At 40.5% G+C, this 20007-nt stretch overlaps 1 protein-coding gene across 6 annotated transcripts in view; it reads right to left on the bottom strand.

Annotated features, from left to right (window-relative positions):
* The window catches only part of LOC134453276 (stonustoxin subunit alpha-like), a 116192-nt gene that overhangs the window by 4684 nt on the left and 91501 nt on the right, over nucleotides 1-20007 (bottom strand). For 2 of the 6 annotated variants that reach the window (XM_063204175.1, XM_063204161.1), the window contains one exon: nucleotides 19790-19960. The exons of 1 other annotated variant lie outside the window; for it this stretch is intronic. In XM_063204175.1, coding sequence (XP_063060245.1) covers nucleotides 19790-19960 — 171 coding nt within the window. Of the gene's footprint in view, nucleotides 1-1964; nucleotides 1974-3704; nucleotides 3730-5785; nucleotides 5802-10801; nucleotides 10811-19785; nucleotides 19961-20007 lie in introns of all 6 variants that reach the window. 3 more of the 6 variants (XM_063204182.1, XM_063204154.1, XM_063204167.1) reach the window with 3 other exon arrangements.

Below are 20007 nucleotides of genomic sequence, written 5' to 3'. Positions count from 1 at the left end.
TATCTCTGACTTCATACCCTCAATGTTACCATGTGAGGTTGTACAAAACAAACAAACAAACAAAACAAAAAAATAAAAATAGACCTTGGCTATTTACTGGCCCGGTGATGTGCACAGGCTTTTCCATGAGACAGAAGTATCCCAATTTCGTTTTATCATGTAGGCTGTTGCAAAACACTGGCATCTAGCAAATAAAGACCATTACAAGTCATAGAGAGTACATAACAAGTTACAAGTATATTAAAATGTTCCTATTTCTAAAGGCAGCCTAGCAGCAAGCATTCAGTTTGTCCATAAGCCTAAGCCAACCTTGTCATGTCATTGGGTAAGCGGTTAAGGTGTCAGACTTGTAGCCCAAAGGTTGCCGGTTCGACTCACGACCCGCCAGGTTGGTGGGGGGAGTAATTAACCAGTGCTCTCCCCCATCCTCCTCCATGAGCTACCATGAGCATGATACTGTCCCACCACACTGCTCCCTTGGGGCGCCATTCATGGCTGCCCCCTTGCACGGGTGAGGCATGAATGCAATTTCGTTGTGTGCAGTGATCACTTGTGTGCTGTGGAGTGCTGTGTCACAATGACAATGGGTAAATCAATGATAATTATAGGCCTACTTAAACCATAATAGATAGTATATAAAAAAATAAACATATAACTGCAGTCACAAATGAGTAGGCCTATACTGGACGGTACGTTGTAACAATAGTTGTTCTGTCAAATAGGCCTAGATAGGCCTATAATCAATTTCAGCCTAATCATTCAAGGCCCTTTCATGTGTTCTTTAGGGGATTTTATGGTCAGTAATAAATGTTTAGAGAGCTTAAAATTAACTTCTGATGCTATAACATCCATGGACCTACTCCATAGTTTGTGTGATTTTTAATCGGGCCGTTTCAGAGGTCTTTAATAAGTTTTTAATAAGATATGGCTAAACTACAACAGTTAAATATTAAAAATGCACTAAATGCTACATCCAAAGTATTTTCAACATGAGTACTATATAAATAATATGAGTAATCAACTGGTAAAGTTTCAATAGTCATGTGTACGTTCATTATGATGGGCCTCTGCACCTTAGTATCATGATCCGTCATTGAGTAACAACACAGCCTAAAAGGTCAAGAAACCCCTGTAGGAGCTAGAAGAGGGTCTGACATATGGTGCTTGGCATGGGCATGTAGACTACACATTTATTGTAATGAATTATGCTGTGTTAAGTTGTTGATGATGATGTAATCCACTTTTTTTTGCCATACAAATCTTTAAAGGCCGTTTTCTCAAAATGTGTTTTTTCTCCCGCTCTGTGCGACGAATCTCCACTTACGCTCAACCAATCTGTTTCATACTTTACAGTCTTGTTCCAAGCAATGTTGTGAATGTTTATTCAGAGGGATTTGTTAATAAATCATTCCTGGCCTGATTTATGTGACATTATTTGCATAAAAATAGGTAAAAATCGCATTTTTAAAGGTTATTAGCAGTATTTTCTCTTTTTCTGGATAACAAAAGGAGATAGCCATAATTCCCTCTGAAAATATTTTTGTATGTACTATTTTAATAAAATAAAAAAGGAATTTTGAAGCTGGCATTTTCAGGTGGTCAGATCTGTTGCATCAAAAATTATGCAAATTAGCGCATATTTAATTAGATAATAGCCTAATTAGCATATTTAAACATAAAATATAGAAAACTTGTAATACATTTTTTTCTCCAATTTAAATGAGTGATCAACTGGTAAAGTTTCATATTGATATCTGCAAGTTAAAAAAAATACCCTATTCACCTACAGTGTCTCGCCTTAAGCCGGCTGGAGACATGGTGTTGAGTGTATGTATATAGTAAGTCTCACGTTGGAGTAAAAGTCGTTTGTGGTTACCTCCTCTAGGGGGCTCGTTAACCTTCTCAATACCAATGTATTGAAAAAAACACAGGTTGTGGCCGGCTTTTTTGAAATGCGCGGCCACAGGGTTGCGCTCATCACCACACCTAATGTTACTCCTGTGTTCACTCATTCTGACGCGCAGCGGTCTAGAAGTACAGCCCACGTAGGCGAGACCACATGGACATCTTATAAGATACACCACAAAAGGGGTGTTACATGTAATGACACCACGTATCTTTAGTGTTTTTCCAGAGTGCGGGTGTTTGTATGTAGTACATTTCCTTGTGAAGCCGCATTGAACACAGTTGGCACATTTGTAATTCCCTTCTGGAATGTCCAAGAATGTGCGCGGTCTTTCCGGAGGCGTGTACGACTTAACCAACTGGTCGCGTAAAGTGGGCGCACGTTTGTAAACCAATTTAGGGGGCTCGGTGTATACAGATTTTAGCGCAGGGTCGGAACTAATGACATGCCAGTGTTTTTTTTAGAATATTCTGTACCTCAAAGCCAAGAGGCCAGCGGTCCAGCTCCAGGAACAGACAACAGTCATGAATTTCTCCACTAAACCCCTATCGGACACCTGTGTGTCTGCGCTCAACAAGGGGCTATCGTTTGCGCCCACGTACACAACCAATGATTTCGACACCATAGTGGATATCCAGAAATTCTTCCGGACTCTGAGACTTAAAGAATTCTTTCAGACTGACTACAACCCCACAGGAGAGACACAGCTGTACAATACAGACACCAGTGAACAGCCCGGTCCACCTGTGACCTCCCCCTCAGGTAAACCCATCACGCCGTTTAGGAAGAAGTCCACCTTCATCCCCCCCAGAGGGAGGAACGCTTCCCTCGACACTTACTGTCGCTTAGTGGATCAAGATGTACGCTCCACACTTAAAAACAAGAGACAATATAAGGTATACAATAACATGTCAAAAGATGAAAGAGATGCTTTATCTGATCTAAGCAATGATAAGACTGTTACTGTCCGCCCTGCGGACAAGGGCGGTGCTCTCACGGTTCAGAATTTAAGCGATTATGAACATGAAATCAAGAGGCAGTTAAGTGACGATGCCTTCTATCAAAAATTGCCTGCAGATCCGACTAACCAGTTCAAACATGTTGTCCACGAAAAATTGAAACACTGGTTTGATAAAGGTGACCTTACAAAAAATGAATTTGAGTTCATGGTGAATGATTTCCCTGTGGTGCCAGTTATTTACACGCTGCCCAAGGTACATAAATCTCAGACCCCTCCCATTATAGGCCGACCTATCGTCAGTAGTATTGGCTCTCTGACTACCAATGTCTCTACTTTTGTTGATTTCTATCTAAAACCATGGGTGACATCTCTTCCTTCTTACCTCAGAGACTCCATTGATTTCATAAATAAACTAAAATCATTGCAAGTTCCAGCTGGTGGCATACTGGTGACGCTTGATGTGTCCAGCCTGTATACAAATATCCCGCACATGGGTGGTATAGCGGCTGTCAATCATTTTCTGAGCAATAGGCCACACTCTGAAAAACCTAGCACTGCCTGCATATGTGATTTGACTGAAACAGTACTGACCACCAACTACTTCTTATTCAAAAATGACTTTTATTTGCAAACTAAGGGCACTGCCATGGGTAGCACCATGGCACCTAACTACGCTAATCTTTACATGGGCCAGTTCGAGAAAATGTTTATCCTTGACCCTGACGTTAATCCATTTCATAAACACATACTATGCTACCAACGCTATATTGATGACTTATTTATGATTTGGAATGGGAACGAAACGACATTGACTGATTTCCACGCATTTCTTAATGCGGCCAGTGAACACCTGCAATTCACCCTTGAATCAAATAGCAGCGAAATTAGTTTTCTTGACGTCCGTATCATTGTTGATGGTGAGACACTACAAACTGGTGACAGTTATCACCCTACACATCTCATCAGGAGCCTCCCAATTAGTCAGTTTCATAGGGCCAGACGGATTTGCAGTACTGATGACAGATTTGACGGACAGGCGACGGACTTAACCAACAGATTTTTGCAACGTGGATACAGAGAGGAATGGATAACTGCAGCGAAGGAGCGCTTCGATACTACCACCCAGAACGAGGCTCTACAGCCCAAAATCAAATCACCTCCTAGTTCCCCTCCTCTCTGTTTCACTACGTACTCACCTATTGGCTTTGAGGTACAGAATATTCTAAAAAAACACTGGCATGTCATTAGTTCCGACCCTGCGCTCAAATCTGTATACACCTAGCCCCCTAAATTGGTTTACAAACGCGCGCCCACTTTACGCGACCAGTTGGTTAAGTCGCACACGCCTCCGGAAAGACCGCGCACATTCTTGGACATTCCAGAAGGGAATTACAAATGTGCCAACTGTATGTAGTACATTTCCTTGTAAAGCCGCATTGAACACAAACACCCTCACTCTGGAAAAACACTTAAGATACGTGGTGTCATTACATGTAACACCCCTTTTGTGGTGTATCTTATACGATGTCCATGTGGTCTCGCCTACGTGGGCTGTACTTCTAGACCACTGCGCGTCAGAATGAGTGAACACAGGAGTAACATAAGGTGCGGTGATGAGCGCAACCCCGTGGCCGCGCATTTCAAAAAAGTCGGCCACAACCTGTGTTTTTTTCAATACATTGTTATTGAGAAGGTCAACAAGCCCCCTAGAGGAGGTAACCACAAACGACTCTTACTCCAACGTGAGACTTACTATATACATATACTCAACACCATGTCTCCAGCCGGCTTAAACGAAGAATTTCACATAAAACCATTTTTGTAGGGCTAGGCCTATGCTCCAGTGTGGTTGTCATGGATGTGTCTTCTTGTATCCCAATGTGTCTGATTCTCAGCTATATGTTTCCTCATGACTACCCTTTTTACTGAACACGTGTATACTCATGGGATGTGATGATCTAGCACACGATTATGCATTACTCTGCAATCTACCTGTATACCTACAAGGTGTTTTTTATGGTACCAATTTTTTAGGCCATGTGATTGGGGATGTTCTAGACCCATTTATGAATTATCATATTTATGATGACTTTGGATGTAAATATGTGTATATATTGTTCAGCCCCTTTGTAGCTGATTATAGCCTACATAAGGTTTTGGGATAGGTGCCCTCTGGTGCCCACTTTGTAAATAGCTTACCCTTCACTCTTGTACGTGACCCCCCCCCCCCCCCCCCTCCCCGCCATGTATATATACCACACCCTTTACACCTGTTCTCTGTTGCACTTTGATGAAGGACATTGAGTCCGAAACGTGCCAATAAATCTTCTGGGAGCATTTACAGTGTTGCGGACCTTTATTTTCTTTTCAGTTATCTTACGTTTGGTCCAGCACCTGTGCCACTGATGTGCGCGCATTCTTTGACTTTCTATAAGAAAATATTGCCCTACGGGGCCAATAACACCCCCGATGCCGAAGGCAGAGTGCTGTTATTCCGCTTCGAAGGAAATATATTTCCGTAGTCACGTGTGGACAATACATTATCCCGCTTATCCCGCCTTTATTAACATTAGAAAGCATAGAATACATAGTTAACCAGTAGTTTATATTAACAGGTTTATTGCCATTTTATAGCGTGCGCAAAGAAAGATAGTTCGTGGAACGCTCATAATATAAAAAGAAAGAAAGGAGTCGCACACTGGAGCTGAATGCAGAATCAAAAACTGTATTAAACAAAGCCGAAAAAAGTAAATAAAACCGACAAACAGGGGACAAACATTTCGGGTCTAGCCCATCATCTTCCTTTTCTTCCTTTTCATTATACTGCTCTTGGAATTACGCACCGAGCAATACGCTCAGGATATGACATTGGCGCGGACGCCACCCCACCATTACGCTCATAATTTAAAAAGATTAACAAGCAACAGAGTTTGGCTACTTTCTAACTTGTTACAGCCACATTGCGCTTCAAACTGCAGGCTGCCTCGTTCACTACGCCATATCTACTAAACTCGGGTTCATAACAGGATCATTTCTATCTGATCGGCGACAGTATTCCAGTAAAAAGCATAGACAACCCAAGCACTGATGTGCGCCCTGACCATCATCGCCTATCGATCCTGCTGCAGGCTGAACACTGTGCGCCGGATGGTTGGCTGGAGGAGGCAACGCTAGCCTAAAGAGTAGGCTACATCACTCTTAAGGAAACTATCAACGAACTCCTCACTTGTTAAAAAATACTAGTGTTAATAAAAGAAGTCACGACAGCGGCCGGCGGACAGTGACAGTTTGCTTTCTTAAAATAACAACACTCGGACAATAGTGTAGATGCTTGACACCATCTAAAGCAAATTTGTTTATCTTGGTCTCTTCAGATCACACAACATGGTTCCAGTGATCCATATCCTTGGTCTGTTCATCTCTCTTGAGACCAAGATAAACAAATTTGCTTTAGATGGTGTCAAGCATGTGTGGTGGTAAACAAGTGAGTTGTACAAAAAAGGTGTATCCTCTCATAAGCCAAGCATGGTACAGGCATGAAAACGGGTCAGGGGTGAAAAAGGTGAGAAAGGTGCGGCGTGGCGCGGTGGCACGGAGCGGCGCGTGTGCTGCAGCGGTGCGCGCGAATGTGTGGTGTGCAGTGGCGTTTTTGGGGGATAGTGTTGAGTCATACTAGGGGGTCTGGGGGCATGGTCTCCCATGGGAGAAAATTTAGCTAAAACCGTCTTTAAATGATGAATTTTGAGCATACTGTAGCGACCCAGGGACAGTGAACATAAGAAGAACTGTCAACCATCTTCGTTACTTCATGATTGTCATGCTGTCATGTCTGATGAGGGGGGCAGACAGACAGACAGACAGACAGACAGACAGACAGACAGACAGACAGACAGACAGAATGGGTTTTGGTTCTCAGGCTTTTAAAAAAATAAATTCCCCCTTGACCTCATCAAAACCCTGCCAATGCCCCCCTTAAAAATAAAATAGACTAATGCCCCCCAATGGCAACTAAGCACCCCCTCCTCTCAACACTATCCAATGTCCCCTCAACGCTTGCCTGGTTGTGATCTCGTTTGAACAGTTAATCATCATATTTCAGACAACTTGTAATACAAAAAATCTTTGACACAGTTTGGATAAACTACTGAAATTTTAGTCCATTCACCTAGTATATCTGTTTCCCTATGAAAATAAATATAGGAAAGCTCCAACTTTGACCGTGAAAAAAAACTGTTTGACCGTGTTCCACTAGATTTTTAATATGTCATTTAGATGTAGGCTACCAAGGGATTACAAAAAACTTGGCATGATTCCTAAAACAATTTGTCCGGGGTCAAACGATTAACTAGTGGAACACGGTCAAACAGTTTTTTTTCACAGGATTGGAAGTAAACCTGGAAATCTTCATTGGAAGGTTAGATGAAACAAGAGCGAGAGGAGATGATGATGTGCATGACATGTATTCCATTTCACACCAATCTGTATCAGCAGACTGAATCCAATATGCTATTTTGTGGAAATTTGCCGCCCAATAGTAAGCTCTAAAGTTTGGTAGAGCCAACCCACCGGCCAACTTTGATCGTTGTAAGAACTCCTTCTTAATTCTAGGGTTCTGACCCTTCCATATAAATCTAGATATGATTTTGTCAAGTTTAGTGAAGAAAGACTTTGGCAAAAAAATAGGAATGCATTGAAATAAAAATAAAAATCTTGGCAAAACGTTCATTTTAATGCAGTTCACTCTGCCTGCCATGGTTAAATGTAGAACATCCCATCTTTGCAAATCTGAGTTTAATTTAGACATGAGTGGTGCTAAATTTTCATCAAAGAGGTTATTAAATGAAGGCGTTATATTGATACCCAAGTACTTAAAACCTGACCTAGAAATATGAAATGGTAGGGCATGGTTTGGGATTTGCATAGCTAGACTGTTTATGGGTAAACACTCACTTTTTTCTAGATTAAGTTTATATCCTGAGATCTGACCAAAGTTTTGCAACACTGAAATAACAGTATTAATTGAATTCAATGGATCTGATAAGTAAAGCAATAAATCATCTGCATATAATGACAACTTTGATTCCAATCCCCATCTTCTAATGCCTCTTATTGATGGTGTTGATTTGAGAGCCAGGGCTAGTGGTTCTATGACAAGTGTAAATAGTAAAGGGCTCAATGGGCAACCCTGTCTGGTACCCCTGGACAGAGGAAAGTTTTGGGAGCGGATGCGATTTGTAATAACTGAGGCTTGGGGGGAGGAGTAAAGAAGTTGAATCCACTTGATGAAGGCTTTACCAAAACCAAATTTCTTCAAAACATAAAAGAGAAAGTCCATCTCAACTCGATCAAAAGCTTTAAAAGCATCCAAAGATACCACAATTTCTGGAATATTGGTCGATGAGGGGCTATACAGTATATTCAGAAGACGCCTTATGTTTGAGAATAAATGCCTGTTTTTAATAAAACCTGTTTGGTCAGGTGATATGATATATGGCAATGTTTTTTCCAAGCGTGTAGCTAGTAATTTGGAGAGGATTTTAAGATCGGTGTTTAAAAGGGATATTGGTCGGTATGACCCACACTTAGATGCATCCTTGCCTGGCTTTAACAAAAGAGTTATGGTTGCTTCATTAAGAGAATTAGGTAATTTACTCTTTGACATAGCGTCATCAAACATATCCAACAACCGTGGAGCTAGTTGTTTTGAGAATTTTTTATAAAAATCGATCGGGAAGCCATCCGGCCCTGGAGACTTTCCATTTTGCATGGCTGAGATGGCAGAGCTAACTTCCCTCAATTTGATTGGTTCATCCAAGAATTCTTTCTGATCAGAAGACAGGGTAGGAACTTCCAAATTTAAGAAAAAATTATGAAACAGTGATGTGTCCTTTAAAGATTCTGAACTATACAGATCAGAATAAAAATCTTTAAAAATGTTGTTTATTCTTAAGGGGTCGGTTGTGGTACTTCCCCCTTCATCTTCAATTTCAGATATAATCTGTGCCGCTGACTTAGACTTAAGTTGATGTGCCAAAAGACGTCCTGATTTTTCTCCCTGCTCATAATACGACCCTCGGGATCTCATTATAAGTCGTTCTGTTTCAGATGTAGATATTAAGTTGTACTGTGTTTGTAATGATATTCTTTCCTTATGAAGGGATGCGTTTGGGGCTATGGAGTTCTTTTTATCTAATTCAAATATGGCTTCAATCAACTGCTGTTTTTGTTTTTTTCTTTCCTTATTAATAAAAGAAGAATATGCAATTATCTCTCCTCTAAGATAGGCCTTAAGGGTTTCCCATAACAGTGATGGGGACACTTCGTCAATTGAGTTAGTTTCTAGAAATCTTTGTATGGCTATTTCAATTGAGGTGCAGAATGTGTTATCTGACAATAGTGTGGTGTTAAAACGCCAATGAGATCGAGAGCTGAAGTTTTGGCAAAAAATGAGATTCATTATTATGGGGGCATGGTCTGATTCTACAATGGTTAAATATTCAACTGCCTCTACTGAGTTCAAGAGTCTTCGGTCTACAAAAAAGTAATCTATCCTAGAATAAGTGTGATGTACATTGGAATAAAAAGAAAATGTCTTAGTATGTGGATTGAAATGTCGCCATGGATCCACGCATGCAGCATGGTTGAAAAATTCTGAGAACCTGCTAGCCATTTTAGATAGGGTCTGTGTTTTGGGATTAGATCGGTCCAAATTTGCGCTCATAACGCAGTTCAGATCTCCACCCAGGATCAGCATGTTAGCATCAAGATCTGGCAGCTGAGATACAACCCTTTGAACAAATCCTGCATCGTCCCAGTTGGGGGCATAAATATTTACCAACAAGACAGGAGTTTGATATAGTGTCCCTGATACTATAACATATCGGCCCTGTGGGTCAGAGATAACGCTAGAAGAATTAAACTGAATTTTTTTGTGCATTATTATTGCTGTACCTCTTGATTTGCTGTTAAAACTAGAGTGAAATATTTGGCCCACCCAATGTTTCTTTAAACGCATTTGGTCTGAATTGCTTAAATGTGTTTCCTGGAGAAAAGCGATATCTGTTTTAAGATTTTTAATATGAGAGAGTATTCTGCCTCTTTTTACAGGACCATTGAGGCCTTTAACATTCCAAGACATAAATCTTACAGCTGAGCCTGAGTGATTTGCACTATTATTAGCCATATTAATTTGGTACAAACACTAATGCAGATAATATTAGTCTGTATTCCCTGACAAAACAAACGTCAGTGACATGTCTACCTAACATCATTAAAATGATTGGTACACAGAAAGAGTGGAACCAAGAACTTACAAACAGCAAAATTACAAAAAATATAGAGGGTCCAGTCTACCCATTCATCCCCAAAAAACACACCCCCTCCTAACTCTGCTAAAATAGCAGCACGCAGGATTCCTCCCTCTTCTAAACACTTCCAACAACACACTTTCATTCTTGTCATCGCTCTCGAGGGAGCTCCTGAGTAATGACACAAAGAAAAAAAAAATATATATATATTTACCTATAATATAAAGTGCTTGTTCACCATTAAATAAAAGTGAAAAACTTAAACATAAAGCAATCCGATTAAATGTCCACCGAAACATGACATGACATTTCAGTCTTTCTGTACTTTACCCATTGCTGGATATGCTGCCGCATAGCCTACTATTCCTGTTCCTCCGACTGAGCTGGAGCATCCAAAATCTCCTCAGTCAGGAGAATGCCTGGGTTCCTCTCGATCCTCTGGAAGTAGAAAGCCTCAGCTTCAGCAGGTGTCTCGAACAGTAGCGTTTCACCTCCGTGGTAAACGCGGAGGCGGGCAGGGTGGAGAAGGCTGAACTCAATTCCTTTCTTGTAAAGGGCCGCTTTGACGTTCTTGAAAGCTGCGCGTTTCTTTGAGAGATGAGCACTGAGGTCGGGGTAAAATCTCACGGTGTGGTCCTCGTATGTCATTTCGTTTTGCTTTGCCCAATGCAGAACTCGCTCGCGGTCTAGGAAGCTGTGGAAGGCGACGATAATTGGCCTCGGACTCGCTTTCTCTTTCTCGTCTTTCCTTTTCTTCCCTTCCCTTCCTTAGGTCTCCGTTGTGAGATCCGGTGGGCTCGTTCCAGTCTGGGTGGCGAAGAGAAAGTGTCCCCCATGTAATCCTTCAGGAGAGTCGAGACGAACTCAACCATGTTTTCTGCTTTCTTTTCACTGCCTTCGGGCACGTTAATGATGCGTACATTCACCCTTCTAGACCGATTCTCGAGGTCGTCAATGCGATCAGTCAGAGTAGCGTTTAGCTTTTTCAATTCAGCTATATCCTGCTCAGCCTTGAACAGCGCGTCAAAGTTATCACCTGCTGTGTTCTCCACCGCGGCGACCCTCTTTTCCAGAGTATCCACTGCCTCTTGGAAATTCGCTATAGATGCCTGGATAGGTGCTAGCGAAGTATTAATGAGAGACGTCATGTCCATTTTCAAATACTCGCGTTGTTTTTCCATCTCTGCAGCCAGTATCACGCCGAAATCTTCAGCATTAGCAGCTGCCGCCATGTTAGCTACTCTACTGCTTATAGTTCGGCTGGGTTTCTTCTCAGACTCTTTCTTAGACATAGTTGCCACAAAACACGCGGACAATGATGAGTAATAAACTTATGAAACGATTACTTCGGTGTAAAGTCGGGTATATAGGTATTTCAGGTGATAAATAGTCAAAATCTCAGGAGACCCTCGTTCTCACGTCCTGCTCCTACATGTCCCAAACCGGAAGCCCTGGTGCTTTGCATTTAATTTGAATAGTGAAGCTATAGGCCTACTCTCCACACGTAGGTATATTCCAGACCCCCAGAAGACGATAGCTAGAAGCTTTCATCTAAAAAGTTACCGGAAAGTCGCTGCATGACAACCAAATGTGCAGTGGTCAGGACTTCTAGACGCACGCTGCCCTGATTCAAAGCGACAAGGCTGTGCTTGGTCCCGCCTCTCTGCCCGCAGCTGGGGCTACTCAAATACTGTTTCAGAAATGTAAGGAAAGTAACATAGGCCTACAGATATTTGTCAAAACATGTAGCGTAACGGAGTAAAGTAACGGTGTAAAAGTGAAAAAAAGCTTCTCAAATATTGTCTAGATAATTGTCAAAAAATGTAAGGGCTTAAACGTAAATTGTCAAAAAATTTAACGACGTAAAGGTAAAAAAACCAACAACATAGGCCTACCAGTTAAAATGAGTAAGTACATTTTATTTATAGATTTACATGTTTAAATCAACAAAAAACAAAACTTAACAGCTGATTTAGATATTTAAATAAACAAAACTGTTAAACTGAGCATTAAAAAAGCTGATTTACATTTCTAATATAGGCAGGCTGAAGGGACGTTTAGTTCAAACCTAAGGATCTTTAGTTCAATTTTAAGGACGTTTCGTAGGCTTTTGCGGTAGACGGAACGTCCTCGACGAAAGATCCCCTGCCTTATACGAATGGTCCAACGTTTTGTGCGAATGGTCCCCTCTCAAGAATCCATTCGACGAAAAGACCTGTACCCTACATTACATTCCATTGCATTGCATTTAGCAGACACTTTTGACCAAAGTGACTTACAATGATATGCATGTGAGTGATTCTACGATTCCCCTACGCTTTTGGCAAAAGCAAAATGTCAATTATCAGTATTTTTTTTCAACTAAATGACCTAGATGTTTACATAGTGTATATATTTAAGTTTCCAAACAAACAAATTGCCAAGCTTAATCTTAAATCATTTGATAAATACTCTAATGAAAGCGAACATTTGCTTAATTATTTTGTCGACTGCATAAAGACACTTACTGAAATCGTCTTAACTAAAAACTTTTTCATGTTTAAAAATGATTTTTTCTTACAGGTCAAAGGCACGGCGATGGGCAGCACTATGGCACCTAATTATGCCAATTTATATGTTGGACTGTTTGAAAAAATGTTTGTTTTTAACCCTGATGTCAACCCTTTTCTCCACAAGATACTAATGTACCGAAGATTTATTGATGACATATTGGTCTTGTGGTTGGGCACAGCCTCTGAGCTGTCTGCTTTCCAAGACTTTCTTAATGTTAAAAGTGAGCACCTCCGGTTCACTGGAGCTTTTAATGAGAACACAATAAACTTCCTTGATATTTTAATTTCAAAAGATGATGGCTTTTTAAAAACCGACTTATACACAAAGCCCACCGATAAAAATACAATGTTACATGGGAAGAGCTACCATCCAACTAGCTTAAAACGCAGCCTACCCACGAGTCAATTTAACAGAGTGCGCCGCGTATGTAGCTCCGATCAGGATTACGCACTCCGGAGCGCACAGATGTCTCAGCGCTTCAGAGAAAGAGACTACGATGAATCTTGGATTCAAGACGCGTCTGATCGCTTTAAAAACATGGGCCAAGAAGAATGCCTGGATAATAAAAGGCAGGCCAAAACTGACAAAAGACTGACCTGTGTCTCACAATACTCTCCACTCAGCAATGAGTTCGAGAATATTGTGCGTAAACACTGGCCTATTCTATGTTCTGATCCTGCATTACGAGATGCGTCGTTTAGACATCCGCCACGGTTCGCCTATAAACGCTCGCCAAACATCTCAAATCTGGTCGTAAGAGCTGACCAACCACCAGAAAAACCCGCGTCGTTTTTCTCGCCTATCCCCGACGGAAATTACAGATGCGCCCATTGCGCGCAATGCAATTTCACTTATAAGTGCAACACTTATACCCATCCACACACCGGGAAAGTGCTGAAAATAAAAGGAGTTATATCATGCAATAGTAAGAACGTCATTTACATGATCAAGTGCCCGTGCGGCCTCGCTTACATTGGCAAAACCACACGTTGCATAAAGACACGCATCGCGGAGCACAGAAGCAGCATACGCCTCAATGACCAAAAAAATCCAGTGGCTGTGCATTTCAACACTTTTAGACATAATCTGTCAACATTAAAATACATTGGCATTGAGCAGGTCTCCATCCCCCGACGCGGAGGAGACATTGATAATATTCTATTGAGAAGGGAAGCATACTACATTTACATGCTAAATACTTTGTCCCCCAAAGGTCTCAACATGGAATTTGACTTGAAGCCCTTACTATGATTAGGCTATGATATATCGATGCACATAATGTGTCTTCTGCACACAAAAAAGAAATCCTTATTTATGACTGTGCAGACTACTGTGACTGATTGTCTTTAGAGTGTGTTTTTATCTTTTTAATGTTTTGTTTTTCTGTTTTTTTGTTTTCTTCTGACCACCGGTTGTGATCACTGGTCTTGAATTTGTATGCCAGCGCGCCAAGGCGCATGCTATGCCACTTGTCACCTTAGGGTGCGCTCACCTTTCTGCCAGGTGGCCTACCTGGAGGTCATGTGATATAAGTCAACTTAGACCATTGTTCTCATTGCCTGAGGAAGATCCCTCTGTTGGATCGAAACGTTGCCATATGTTTAAATGAAATAAAGCATTTTTGGAGTTAATACACAGTGTGCAGACCGCTTCATCACACTACCTTAATTATTTTGTCAACAGTGTTATGGACAAATACTATGTCATTTCAAACATATATAAAAATACTACAGAGTTGAAACAATATATGTTTGAAAGTGCTTATGTCCCTTAGCAGTAATGTTGTCATTAATCTGTGCAACTGATATAGAAAATGTGATTGTTGAGCTTCATAAGTAGGATTTTATGAGTCACTGTGATACAGACTGACACATTTTTCATCATAAATCCCTGTAACGTCTGATTTGAATATAGTCACCCTCCTTACACAAGACTTCCTTCTCCAGAGATAATCCCTAGTGTATGTTCATAGGATTTTTCCAACACATAAGGGATCACTAGCGCAAAAACACTTTCAAAACAGTCAACGGTGTTACGGTCAACAGTGCAGGGGAACAAGTCGCCACTTTTTTAGGAGAAAAAAACAGAGCAGACAAACCCATCTCCATAGAACACAAATTATTTTGTTTGTTTGTCTGTCAATATGGATATAAATTGGCAAAAACATACTCCTCCTCAACTGTCATCAGTGTTGCCAGATTGGGCTGGTTCCCGTCCAATTGGGCTGCTTAGGATGGCCGTGTGCGGGTAAAAATGGCATCTATCAGAAAAACCTTCCCACTGACATATAAATCAATAGAATTGGGCGGGTTTTTAGGGCGGATTTTGATCATTTTTTGGGCTGGAAATCATCAGCCTCATCTGGCAACCCTGACTGTCATACTTAATTGTAACACCATTGACGGTAACACCGTTGACATTTCAGCCATTTTTATGGTGTTGTGCTAACTGAGGACCTCAGAAGTTCCACCACAACACCTTAAGGCGAGACACGGCAGGTGAAATCATCGTTTTTTCATGCCCTGGTCAAATCTGAGATTTTGGGCTAGTTTGCATCCTTAACTTGTTGTTTTCTTCACTGGTGTGAAGAAAACGTCTAAAAAACAGTATTAGATAGTTATTTTATTACATTTGGTAGACTTGCGCTTGTGATTTTTAGCTTGATTTGTCGTGTTTTTCCTCTTGTTACGCACAGTGTTTATTTGCAACCGTTGGGTTTTATATGCCTTCCGAGGTCTCGTTGGAAAGCTTGAGTCTTCCCGCATATAGTCATGTATTCCAAATAAGGATATTTCCGCTGTGTCAACCACCAATCATTGATTTAGACAAGGCGAAAAAAGCAGGAAGAGAAGGTTGAAACGAAATCCGATTGGCCGGAATGGGAGATTCGGCACTGTGATTGGTTCTAATCAGTCACGTGTCACTCTCGGCTGCAGTGGATTATTTTGGAGTGAGGAGTATCCAACGCAGCACTTCGTGTCTCCACTTCTTCAAGACGAATTGAAATTACAAGAGCCCGTGCTTACATGTAACAGAAAGCACGGAGAAACAATAAAGCAAACGACAATATATGTTTTAAAGTGAATTATTCGGTACGCTGTCGGCATTCGTTGGGCTCGCGTTTGCAATGCGTTGCCTACAGTTAGGTTACCCTCTCCTTGCACCACAACGAAATCTCTGTCAGTGCGCGTTTGAATTGAATAATCAACGAATTGGTACTCATTGTACTGTTTATTTAACGTGTTGTGCGATGTAGCTCACAATTGACTCACATAGCCTAATAGCCACTCTTGTAGGTCTATCTTGTTTTCGAGTGAAGTGCACAGGTAAACATGCCGAGGTTGTTCCGAGGTGAAACCAGCCTGGCGACTAACTCTGTGATATTTTTCTTCCAATAGACCAGTATTTCTTAAGTTGATGGATATTGATTATTAGTCTATAATTGACTCCATTGGCACAGAAAAGATTACTTCCTTCAACATTATGGAAAGGGGCTTGTGTAAACAGACTTGGATGAGGTAGTTGACCACCACGCATTGCAAAGCAGAGAGGCTGCTTGTCATCCTGCAACATGCTCACTTCCCAAAGTCAGTAGCCTACAGTGGATATATGAAAAAAAAATAAGCATGGGCAATAAAATACACCCTGCTATATATTTTAAGTGAAGTAAAAACAAAGAAACAAACAAAAGTAGAGCTTTATTCATTGGCCCAGTGGTGTGCACAGGCAGAGAAGGCCCTTTCATGAACAAACAGAGAAGTGTCCCAATTTAGTTGTAGCCTATCATGTGGGCTGTTGCCAATCACTGGCATCTAGCAAATAGAGACCATTACACCATTACAAGTATAGTAAAATAATCCTATCTTTAAGGGTAGCCTAGCAGGAAACATTCTGTTTGTCCATAGGCCGAAGCATAAGCCAACCTTAACATAACCAAAAACTAAATAATAATTAGGCCTAGGGCCTATAGGCCTACTAAAACCATAGGCCTAATCATGATTAAAAATAAACATGGTTTATAACTCCTTGCTGTCACAAATAAGTAGGCTTATTATACCAGACTGTGCGGCTATTGTAGCGATAGGCCTATAGCTGTTCTGTCAAGTAGATGAGCTATATTCAATTTCAGCCTATTCATTCTCAATATTAAGGACCCTTTTGTGTGATCTTTTGGAAATATTATGGCCAGTAATACATGTTTAGAGAGGTCAAAATGAACCTCTGATGCTATAACATCCATGGACCTACTCCACAGTTTGTGATTTTTAACCTGGCAGTTTCTGAGGCCTGTTAGGGCCTATTCTAACATATTGGTAGGCTATATGCAAATTGGAGGACCAGCCATTCACTTCACCAGTTGGTAAGTGAAATAGTATGCTTCAAGTGCACAAATATGGCCTAGATATAGGTGTAGTGAATGGCTGGAAGAAATAGGGGGTACAGGATTGCAACCTCGAAAGCCAGATCACTGATGATGGCACTGTACATGCCATGTTGATACCATTAATGATAAAATAAAAATATTCACCTGTTTTAAATGCAATAGAGTTATCAGTTTTAGTGTAATACACGCATATATTCATCCTACATTCATCCTAATGCCATTTTTGTATGTATGTTGTGGCTTTTACCAGAAATCTATGGATTTTTGCCATACAAATCTTTAACGGCCATTTTCTCAAAATGAGGTTTTCCTCACACTCAAAGGCCTAAAACTCCACTTCTGTATGACTGACATACACCAAACTTTCCAGTCCTATTCCTGACTGTATATGGAAGATTCTGTCACAGGATTTTGTTGTTATATCATTCTAAGCCTGATTTATAGGACTTTTCCTCTTAAAATGAGGCGAAAAATCACATTTTCAGGGCTAATAGCAGTTTTTTAAGATTTTCTGGGAAACAAAATGAGATATCCATGAACCCCTGTGACAAAATCTTTTAAATAGCTGTAATAACACAATGAAAAAAGAATTTTGAGTCTAGCTCTTCCACATGTCAAGTTTTACACTTTTGAATATATATGCAAATTAGCGCATACTTAATTAAACATAGCCTAATTACCATATTTAAATATAAGATTTCAGAAAACTTCCAATACATTTTTTTCTCCTATATGTATGAGTAATCCACTGGAAAAGTTTCATGGTGATATCTGCAAGTTATTTTTTTTAGCCTATTCACCTTTAGTGTCTCGCCTTAATCAATTCATGTATCTGTATGCTTTATCTGTGTTTTTCTACATGTGATTTCTAATTCAGATTCTTATGAATATGTTGATAACACAGTTGACAGGCAATTTTCCCGCTATGAGAACATGAAAAAGAATGGATTAAATTATGGAAGGATGGAGCTCAAAATTTACCAAAAAGTCTTCCCGTATCCTGCCAAAGAGGTTATGACATCACGTGATGTTATTCGTGTGGCCTAAGACCAAACCATTACTGATTTATGGAGGAGGTTTCAGACCGTGACACGGTTAACACAGTTTTCGTGGACACGCACAAAATGGCAAATTTCATGTATAATGGAAAGGACAGTGGTCTTTCTGACAGTTTTGTCATATTGTGATGATTACTGTGAATCAACATTTGCAATCGTCTTGGGCAAAACAAGTTTCTTCACATGCTAATATGAAGACTGAATCTGACATTTGGAAAACAGGACGGCATGAAAATGCCCAAAACCAGTATTAAATATTCATTCTTGCTGAGGGAAATAATGCTATGTCTACACTTTCTGTATTATATGAAAGATAAATGTTTTCTAATGTCCAAAACATCATTGGATGCAGTTAATAGTTAGTGGAATTGCCAAATAAAATCCACGGACTTAAAAGTGTAGGCGAATTGGAGAATCACTCATGTATACCACCTGTAAGTTCTGGATGATGTCGCACAATGTCACAGAAAGGTCATCTGCACAAGAGAGTTCTGGTGCACCATGAAGGTAAGCTTCAAGTGTTATTTTACTCTATATGATGAGAATAAAGTCTTTTTGTTGTATTTGAAAAACTTATATGTAAAAATATCAGCGAAGCAGCCTTCTCAGCCTCCTACTCAAGACATGGAATGCCCTTCCACAAAATTACAGAAGCCATATCTATGGGCACTATTAAATGTCCACTAACCACCTACCTTGCTACTCTTGCATACCTGTATCATCTCATCTTAACCCCCCCCCTTTCACTGAGGACACTGACACTAATACTTGTCATTTCTCAATGTCTGTGTGCTTAGCTTCCTCAAACTATCACCCCTTTTCAAAAATCTTCTCATCAATTTAAAGGGACACTGTGCAGGAAATGGTCAAAAAAGGTAGGCCTACTGCAACTATGTTGCTCATTGAAACTGTGTCTCCTATTGCCAAATTTGACCTTTCCATGAAAGTTTACAAACTAATAAACTAATATTTTCTAGTCATAGTGCATACTTGGAATTTCATGGTGGTGGTAAATATTCATGAAAAAGCTAACATTAGAGAATGGCTAGCATGAATTCTGGAAATAAAGAACTAAAAATCTCATACAGTGTCCCTTTAAACAGGACTCACTGTGATCTGAAATCTGAAACAGTGCACAGTGGAACATTGTATTGTAAGAATGTGACGGAATTGCCTTCCAGTGCGCACCTATTAAACTGCTGAACATGCTGCCTCCTGCCTTGTATTAGACGATTTGTGTATTATTCGTGTTATGCAAATTCGCTATTACTATTATTATTCAGACCTGCAAACTCAAAGAAAAAAAAATGACAGTCTCCAGCCGAAGGTATGCAGGTTTGCATGTATGATTATTGGCACCAACCTTGATATCGACACATTGAGGTGAACTAATACAGCATTCAGAAGCTGAAGTCCAGTTTTGCTCATGTGGTTTTCACTCAGGTCAAGATCTCTTAGGAACTCCATGTACTTCACAGCAGAGGCTAAAACCTCACACAGTTCCTTTTTAGTTCACAGCCAATAAGTGTACAACATAATATATAAAACGTCCATAAATTATGAATGGTAACCATCATTAGAAAAGACAATATCAATCAGTGTAAACCGAACAATACCAACCTGAGTGTCTCCAGCTTACAGTGTGGATTCAGGGCTTCAGAGCACAGCTTTCCTCCACAATCCCCCAGAGTGTTCTGACTGAGGTCCAGCTCCCTCAGGTGTGAGTTTACTGACTGCAGAGCAAAGGCTAAAATCCCACCAGACTCCTCAGTAAGTCCACAGCCAATGAGTCTATAAGATACAGTTGGTGAGTGCAGAGAAAATTCACTTCATTCATT

Source organism: Engraulis encrasicolus, chromosome 1 (genome assembly GCF_034702125.1).
Source record: "Engraulis encrasicolus isolate BLACKSEA-1 chromosome 1, IST_EnEncr_1.0, whole genome shotgun sequence".
NCBI lineage: Eukaryota > Metazoa > Chordata > Actinopteri > Clupeiformes > Engraulidae > Engraulis > Engraulis encrasicolus.
The sequence above is the reverse complement of the archived record's forward strand: the minus strand, read 5'-3'. Positions and strand labels throughout refer to the sequence as shown.